We start from the raw sequence: 9,067 nt of genomic DNA on the forward strand, positions 1-9,067 counted from the left end.
ACTGTTAAACCATTTAATTCACTTAAAGGCTCAAGCGCCAGACCTGAGCAGTGGGAGAAATGGTTGACCGCAGCGAGTCTGCAAAGTCTCCAAGAGCCTTCCAGGGGTGGACTTTCAGGGATCAAGAGAGATGATAACGGACACCAGCACATCTGGCACCACTCTAGATTGGAGGGTGCTACCTGTGTCTGTCATTAGTCACCTACAAGTTACTTATGTCAATGTTTCGCAACCTTGGATGTACATTGGAATCACCTGGGAAGCTTTCAAAGAACGGATGCCTGGGTCCCACCCGCAGAGGCCATGATGAAATCCGGTTTCCAGAAGCTCCCCAGCTGATTTCTCCTTTGCAGCCAGGGTTGAGACCCACTGAATTAAGTAACGACTCGTATCTGAACAAAAGAAACTGAGACTGTGGATTGAGGCAACGCTGTTAAGTACTAAGTGTCCTTGGTCCAGTGTCCCGGGCCTCAGTTTCTTTATCTATACAATGGGTGTGGCTAAGACCTCAAAGCCCCCCGGCCTCCCACAACCTTCCCCGGCCATAATAGTTTTCATCTGGGAAGCGGATGGCCGCCTCCGCGATCCTAGAAGCCCACTCCTCTCTCTACCCATCACCCCCCCGCTGGCTTTTCCGGTTCCCGCGCCCCTCGGCGCTCGCCCGGGGGTCCCAGAGGAAGCTGCGGGCTTTGCCTGCAGACTCCGCGCGCCCGCTGCCCCCAATCGGCCTCTAGCTCCGGGCGCACAAAGCCCCCGGCGCTGACGTCAGGGCCCCTCTCCGCGAGGCCGGCCCCCAGTGCAGGCGGAGCCGCGCCGCGCTCCCACCCCGGCCGGCAGCTAGGAGCCAGCGGCCAGCCCCGCGCAGCGCAGCCTGCAGGAGACCGGTCAGCGCACGTGCCCGCCAGACCTGCAAACTTGTGCCACCGGCTCTGCCCGTCCCCGGGGAGCCCGAACGGCCGCAGCCCGCACCCCTCCCTCCTGTCTCCAGCCATGGGTAAGCGAGCGCGCGGGCTCCGCGCCACGGCCACGGTCTCGCGCCCCCGCCCCGGGAGGGCGCGCCCTTCCGAGGGTCCCGCCCCTCCCCCGCTCAGGTGGCGCCTCCTCGGCCACCTCCGCGACGAAGCCAGGACGCTGGAGGTGGGAGGGGCGCGGCGCAGGTGTCCGGAACGCCCAGGTGCGCTTCCCTGTTGTATCCTAGGGTGGTTCCCCGCTCCGGCTGCGCCCCGCACGTGCAGCTCGCGGGCGCTTAAGAGCTGGGTCTCCGGGAGGACTTGCAGAGAGAACAGACGGCGCGTCCCGGGCTCGTGCTTTATTTTAAGGGGCCAGTAGAGAGTAGCTTCTTGCCTGTTTTCCCGGGACGCTCTCCCTGTCGCCCGAGCTCCCAGTCCAGTCCTGCCGCGCCCCGCCCCGCCGTGGTTCTGTTCTCCTTAAGCCCGCGCGAAACAAACACCCGGTTCCCCAAGCCTGGGGTCTTTCGGGAGCTCATTTCGAAACCTTGACCCTGGAAACCAGGAAAGTGGTTTCAAGAGAGGGACAGAATGGGACGGAGGCTGAGTCTCTCCTCTTTGTCCCTTGTTCCAACTATCAAAATGCGGCCCGGGCGCAGGTGGAGACGGTATGCTGAGCGGGTTCCAATGCAACGGGGGAACGACTAGCAACGGCAAAAGGCTCCGCTCCGGAGGGTGAAAATCTGAAATCTCCACCCTGGCCCAAGGCTGGTATAAGGCGGCTGTAGGATTCTTTTTGTCGTTTCCTAACACCCTGAAATGCTGCCGTCAGCAACATGTCGTTAAATGGGGACTCTGTATTGGGAGGAAAACTCGTAAAGAGTGCTGTGGAAATCAACCTCATTCCGCAGAACTCCTGGAAACGTGTGACAGCTGTGCTTGGGAAAGGGTTTTTCTCTTCCTGCTCCGTTATCTTTCTCTAGTGACAGACTCCAGCCACAAGCCATAAACACTGTGAAGAGCATTCCTAACGAGGACGTCAGTGGGTTTAACCATTGTGGGTTAATGGTGAGGGCTTGGGAATTGCTTGCCCGCTCCTCCCCTCCCCCTAATCATTTATCCCCCTCTTTCACATTATCTCTGCTATTAATTTGTGTGTGTGGGGGGGGGCGATAATTTTGTACTGATTAAAATTTTGGTGAGGAGTAAGGGGGGCACTTTTTTGCATTTCAAAGGAAGCTCGTTTACATTTTTAAAAAATTTACTAGGTGATCAAAATATGAAAGGAGGTAAGGCCCACCAAATCCAACAGGGAAATTTCTTTCTAGAAAGTTAGGCAAGAACTAGCCTAAGATTCTTCTAGAAAGGGCAGAATTGCGTGGCCTGTAACTCCGGTTTCTACTTCTCGTAATGTCCCCCATGTGAGCAGTCACACCATTCAACCTCCGTTTTAAATGAGACTCATACACAAAATGAGGCTCAGAGGATGACTGCTACTCAGCCTGTGATCACTTTGGTGATAATTGCCACCAAAGATGTTGCAGTTACGAACACGTGTGGTATTGAGGAATGCATCAACTACATTTTCTGAAATCGTTATTTATTTTAATTTAACGCTAGGCGTTTGGATTTGTACGTGGAATTTGAGTGTGGAATTAGCACACGGGGACCTTCTTCAGAATAACTTTCACAATACTTTGGACTGATTTAGGGGTAGGGTGGGCTTCATTTTTAGATAGGTGTGGAAGTTGGGTGCAGTTCTCATGAAGCAAAGGCCGGAGCCAGAGACCTGTTCTTAAGGAAGTACTTTGTGTTTTGGACAATTGTTAACGCCACACTTCAATTGCCAATTTATGTTAATTTGTGCATACTTCACTGGTTCTGGCAGTATCCTTGGTTTTGGTTTTAGTTTTTACATTAAAAAGAAAGTTCCCTTCATGTAAAAAAGGAAACATACTGATTTCCTTTGGTAGACTGTTAGTAAATACACCACAGGGCCATGACCTGGTTTTATTTTTCCAGATGTATTTAATTACCGTACATCCTCTTTTGAATGTTTTAATTGAAATGATTTAACGTTGGGAAAATTCTGACCATTGGCCCATTAAGTCGGGACTTTGGTTCTTAATACAATTAGTTCCTTAACCTGGATCAGTTAATTTACTGGTAAAATAAATGAGGTTTGTAGAAATAAAAGTCCCTTCAGACTCAAATTTTAAGATATTTACAATCTTTAAACTAAAAATAAAATAATGAGTAGTGGTGGTATGTATAATTTCACTTTTCATTACATCTTGAAAGAAAACATGGGTTTTAATTGTTAAGCCAGTTTTTTTATAGCATTAAGATATAATTCACATATCATACAATTCACATGTTTAAGTATACAAGTCGGTGGTCTTTAGTATATTCAGATTTGTGTAGCCATCGCTACTATCTAATGTTAGAACGTTGTCATCAACCCCAAAAAGAAATCTTGTACCCATTTAGCAGTCACTCCTTATTCTCTTCTCCCCCCAGCCCCTGGCAACCACTAACCTTTCTGTCTCTATGGATTTGCGTTTTCTGGAGGGTTCAGGTAAATGGAATGAGCCAATTGATGTTTGAAGTGTATTTGACTGTTCAGTAACTTTGGTTGTTTTGCACAATGAAATGTTGCTGTATTGTGTATGCAGTACGCTACCTAAATGAGTGTGTTGAAACTAATTATTTCTCTGGCTGAAGGGTTCCATGTTTGGCTGCACATATTGTGAAGGTGAGTGAGTGTGCACACACACAACACACGGACACACACACACACACCCTTCAGTGTTAACTCCGGTTTTATCTGATAGGAACTTGCATTGCCCAACAGAATTTTGATTCTGTTACCTTGTTCATAGGCCTGAAGACATAGCAACTAAGTGAATTCCATGTAATAACCTCTTATAAGGCATTTATGGAATATCCATCCTGCTTTAATATGGCTTATGTATCCAGAGAGAAATGCTGATTTTGTTTCTTTGCCTATAATTTTATTTTTATTTATTTATCTTTTGGAGACAGGGTCTCACTCTGTCCATGCTGTACTGCAGTGGCCTGATGTGATAACTCACTGTGGCTTGGAACTCCTGGGCTCAAGCAGTTGTCCCACCTCAGCCTCCCAAGAAGCTGGGACTACAGGCATGTGTTACCGTGCCCGACTAAGCTTTACTTTTTTTTTTTTTTTTTTTGTAGAGCTAGGGTATTGCTATGGTGCCCAAGCTGGTCTCAAACTCCTGGCCTCAAGTGATCCTCCCTCCTCTGCTTCCCAAAGTGTTGGGATTACAGGCGTGAGCCACTGTGAGTGGTCAATTGCCTATAATTTTAAATGGAAACTGTATATGAAATGATCAGATACAACAAAATATTGAAATAATTGTTTTGACCCATTTTGTGGTAAGGAGGTTTTCATAAGGATTATATATTTAAATGTCAATAATTTCACTAAATAGCATTTTAAAAATTTTGGTCTAGAGCAGTTCTTTTTAATATGTGTACAGATCATCTAGCAATCTTGTTAAAAAAGCAGTGTCTGATTCAGTGGGCCTGGGTGGGGCCTGAGCTTCTGCATTTCTTTTTTTTTTTTTTTTTTTTTTTTTTTTTTGAGGCGGAGTCTCGCTCTGTCGCCCGGACTGGAGTGCAGTGGCCGGATCTCAGCTCACTGCAAGCTCCGCCTCCGGGTTTACGCCATTCTCCTGCCTCAGCCTCCCGAGTAGCTGGGACGACAGGCGCCCGCCACCTCGCCCGGCTAGTTTTTGTATTTTTAGTAGAGACGGGGTTTCACCGTGTTAGCCAGGATGGTCTCGATCTCCTGACCTCGTGATCCGCCCGTCTCGGCCTCCCAAAGTGCTGGGATTACAGGCTTGAGCCACCGCGCCCGGCCGCTTCTGCATTTCTAACAAGATCCCGGGGGGTGCTCATACTCCTGTTTCCTGGAGCCAGGAAGCAAAGAAGGCTGTTCAGCAGAGAAGCCCTGGTGCCTGCCCCAGCTTGCCCACTAGCTTGCTGTGTGATCTTGGGTAAATCATTTTCTCTTCTTAATTTTAGTTTACTATAAAATAAAAGAATTTGATGAAATTATTTCTTTGGGTCTTTACAGGTCAACCAGTATGTAATTTAGAAAAAAGAAATGAGAGAGTTATGTTATGCTTGAAAAACATGAGAAAACAGCTCCCTGATGGTCTAAACACTACTTGAATGCATGAAGCCAGCATCAGAAGTGTCATCTGTAGTTGGGTTAAATGCTGGCATCTTCGATGTGCATGCTTCCAGCATGATTGACTCTTTTCTAAGGGAACTGGTGGAGGAAGCTATAATGTTCTCCCTCTTTAACACTTCCAGCTTTAGCTTCTCCTGACCTCTTCTCCTTGAATCCCTTTCTTCCCCGACATCCAGGCTCCAGCCACTCTCAGAGGCTGCACTCAGAAAGAAGCACACTGAAGACCCATACATGCAATGCTTGGTTCTGGAAGCTTGCTCAGGAATTCAGATGCAGTGGGAGACACAAAGGAATGGAATCCTGATGAATAACTGGGCAGGAAGTAATCCCAGAATATGCTAGCTTCCCTCCCTCTGAGTCTAAAGATTTAGTAAGGAGCCCACCCTTGGATCTTGGAGAGAGCTGCCTTTTAATATCGGGACACAAACTGACATTTTAAGTAAACCTCATAGTCGAATACCACGGAGTACCGTTTGTGACAAACAAGAAATCATTAATTCTTTATTATGTTTTTGTTCTACCAAAAGCTGTTGACCAAACCACTTCTCTTCTCCAAGGGCTTCTTAGAAAACACCCTTATCTGCTACATCCAGGACCAAACAACTGGATGGTTTATTGAAAATGCCAAAGGGATGAATCATAAAAAGTGCCACATATGTATCCTAAACATTTTGTTTAACTGTAAACATTAATTTGCTGATATTTTATTGTAGAGTCAAGCCCTTTGCTTTGAGTGCAAGGACCTGATTGGAGTTCCTAGAAGTCTTTCTTACGTAAATCACAGCGAAAATTCATTGGCTTCTGATTTTCAGATTCAGATTCTTACATTAAAGTAGAATGCAAACTTAAAGGCATTGGGAACCAGTCTCTGGGCAGAATCCCTTTATATCACCTACCCCACTCTCCTTAAACCTCTAAATTTGCCCGTACTTTCTTTTGCAACTGTTTTCTCAAGTGACTCGTTTTTGTTAGTACTCTCCAAAGTAATCAACCTGGTTTTCAAAGAGAGGAAAAACTCTCTCTTTTGGTACTCATCTTTTATTAGTTTATGTAATATCGAATTAGGTTTCATAATTCTAGTAACAAGTACAGCTGGCGTAAACAGGTTTGGGAACAAACACCACTGACTTCTTAAGTACACTACTGGTGGGAGAAGCAGTACATAGATATATTAGAAAAGAGCCTAGAACCTAAATTCTGGACAGTGATCACTATGGTTTAGAAAAAGAATGGAGGATACGGGGTAGATGGGTGGGATCCTTTAGGTAAACATTGGTAAGGGCGCATCTGGTATATTTTGAGCCATCATCATCCATTTAATAATTTTAACATGATGGCTGGCATGTTAGTGTTTTTAATATGCCTCTTTCTGTTCAAAATACCAAATTTGTCAAGAGCAGAAATCGTTTTATTCATTGTTATACCCCGGTGTTCATTGGAATGATCGGCATATTGTAGGTATTCCACAAATGTTTAAAAAATGAGGATTCATATGCATTTTATTAAGGTCTATCAACATAAAATGATAGATTTCAAGGTATTTAAATTAACATTTATGTACTGCAAACTGGTAAACTATGCTAAATTAAAATAGGGTAAATTACATAAATTATTCTTTAATAATATTAATACTTTTATCACAGAATAACAATTTCAGAGCTTGAAGTTGCTTTATAAGTAATTTGATTGCTGCCAGGCATACACAGACACAAAAACAATTGAAAGAGCAGTTTGGATGTTCTTTCATTAGCTTTTTTTTGCCTTGAGCTTTGAGCTTTTTTTCTTCTGATGCTATAAAATACTTTTCTTTCTCTGGTGAAAAGTACTTCCTTCTGGACCAGGTTTTTGAAGTTCTGGAAAGATTGGGGTAGAAGGCTTTGTTTCAGTGAAACTCATTATTGCCCTGATGATTAAAAGGCAATGGCAGCTTTGTGTTTCCATCCTCACCATGTATATTAGGGTTAAACGAGTACCTACCACAATGTCATGCAACTAGCATGTGCCAGTCTCTAAGCCTTTGAATTCCTGTCACATGCCCATCACCATGGGGCTCTCAGGGGAATATTGGACAGCTGCTCACTCAGCAAGCATTCAGAGTCCTGTTCAGATGAGCCAAGTACTGTGCTAAGTTTTGAAGTGAAAAATAAGACTCTGTTCTCAAATAACCACAGTCATTTCTGAAAGGCGGATAAACAGCTATAATAAAAGTACAAGATCCTGTAGGAAAAAGAATATCTGTCTGAGGAAAAAAGGTGGAAGGTGGTATTTCAAAGAGGGATTCCCTAGGGAGGCAGTTACTTTAGATCTGAGAGTCTTCAAGGTTGAGCAGGAAGATGGGGGTAAGGGTGTCCAGGTGTGTGGGAGAGGATGTTCCAGGCCCTGGATACAAATGTGTAAAAGCAGGAGCCATGGCAGAGGCTGCTGTGTGGGTATGTTGAGTTGGGAATGGCCTCAATGTAGGGGAGTGGGGAGAGCTGAGACCAGATTGTAAAGTACCAGGAAATAACTTGGTCATTACCCTGTTGGTCACAGAGAATCAGGAAGGGATTTTAAGCAGGCACATGGCAGCTAGAGGGAAATGACAGTCTCCCCAAGGGGATAAAAGAAACCCACTGAGAGAATCATTTGTGTCTAACTGTAAAATTCCAGGTAAAAGTTTGGAAGGAGTTCTGATAAAGGTAAAACCTTGTGGCTTATATGAAGTTTCCAGTGGAGACTTAGATTTGAGGAGTGTTGAGAAGGGTGGAAGGGATTAGGATAACCCATGAAAGAGAGGTATGAGTGAGCAAGGTTTATTGGGGGAATTCTGAAGAAACTGGCCTGGCCATAGCAGAGAATAGGTATGGGAGAGAGTAGGAAATACGATTTGGTCAGGGAACTGAAAGCCAGATGGGAGTAATGAATTTTAGTTGATTACAAATGGATACAGATAAATGAATCTTACAAAAATGTTTTAAATCTAGTCCATTGTCTAATCTCTCTTGAAAGAGAGAAGGAAGGGAAGTATTAGTTTTCTGGGATGGAATGATATTGGGTTGATCTTTGGTGTGACTCCAGAGGGGTTGAGGATTGGAACAGAACCAACTTCCATGTCTATTTACTCGATTACTAATTTTTTTTACTTTTTTTTTGAGATGGAATCTCACTCTGTCACCCAGGCTGGAGTGCAGTGACGTGATCTCAGCTCACTGCAAGCTCCACCTTCCGGGTTCGCGCCATTCTCCTGCCTCAGTCTCCCGAGTAGCTGGGACTACAGGCACCCACCACCACACCTGACTAATTTTTTGTACTTTTAGTAGAGACGGGGTTTCACCGTGTTCACCAGGATGGTCTCCATCTCCTGACCTTGTGATCCGCCCGCCTCGGCCTCCCAAAGTGCTGGGATTACAGGCATGAGCCACCGTGCCTGGCCGGATTATTAATTTTAAAAGTGGGATTTGTTGTTGTTGTTTTGTTTTTGTTTTTATGAGACAGAGTCTGGTTCTGTCACCCAGGCTGAAGTGCAGTGGTGTGATCTCAGCTCACTGCAACCTCGGCCTCTTGGGTTCAAGCGATTATCCTGTCTCAGCCTCCAAAGTAACCGGGATTACAGGTACGCACCATGCCTGGCTAATTTTTTGTATTTTTAGTAGAGACAGATTTCACCATGTTGGCCAGGCTAGTCTTGAGCTACTGACCTCAGGTGATCTGCCTGCCTCAGCCTCCCAAAGTGGTGGGATTACAGGTGTGAGCCACTGTGCCCAGCCATTTTTTTTTTTTTCTTAAATATTTGCAAGAATTTACGAGTGAAGGCCGGGCGCGGTGGCTCAAGCCTGTAATCCCAGCACTTTGGGAGGCCGAGACGGGCGGATCACGAGGTCAGGAGATCAAGACCATCCTG

General features: G+C 45.4%; 1 protein-coding gene across 3 annotated transcripts in view; it reads left to right on the forward strand.

The window, feature by feature from the left end:
• The first annotated feature begins 688 nt into the window (after nt 1-688).
• Nucleotides 689-9,067, forward strand: part of GPM6B (glycoprotein M6B) — a 167,994-nt gene continuing 159,615 nt past the window's right edge. The window contains exon 1 of one of the 3 annotated variants that reach the window (XM_023198995.1): nt 689-994. In XM_023198995.1, the coding sequence (XP_023054763.1) occupies nt 991-994 (4 nt within the window). In that variant the 5' untranslated portion in view covers nt 689-990. Of the gene's footprint in view, nt 995-1,091; nt 1,175-9,067 lie in introns of those variants that run through there. The other 2 variants (XM_023198998.2, XM_023198997.2) reach the window with 2 other exon arrangements.

The sequence above is a fragment of the Piliocolobus tephrosceles genome, chromosome Y, assembly GCF_002776525.5.
Source record: "Piliocolobus tephrosceles isolate RC106 chromosome Y, ASM277652v3, whole genome shotgun sequence".
In the NCBI taxonomy this organism is placed as follows: Eukaryota; Metazoa; Chordata; class Mammalia; order Primates; family Cercopithecidae; genus Piliocolobus; species Piliocolobus tephrosceles.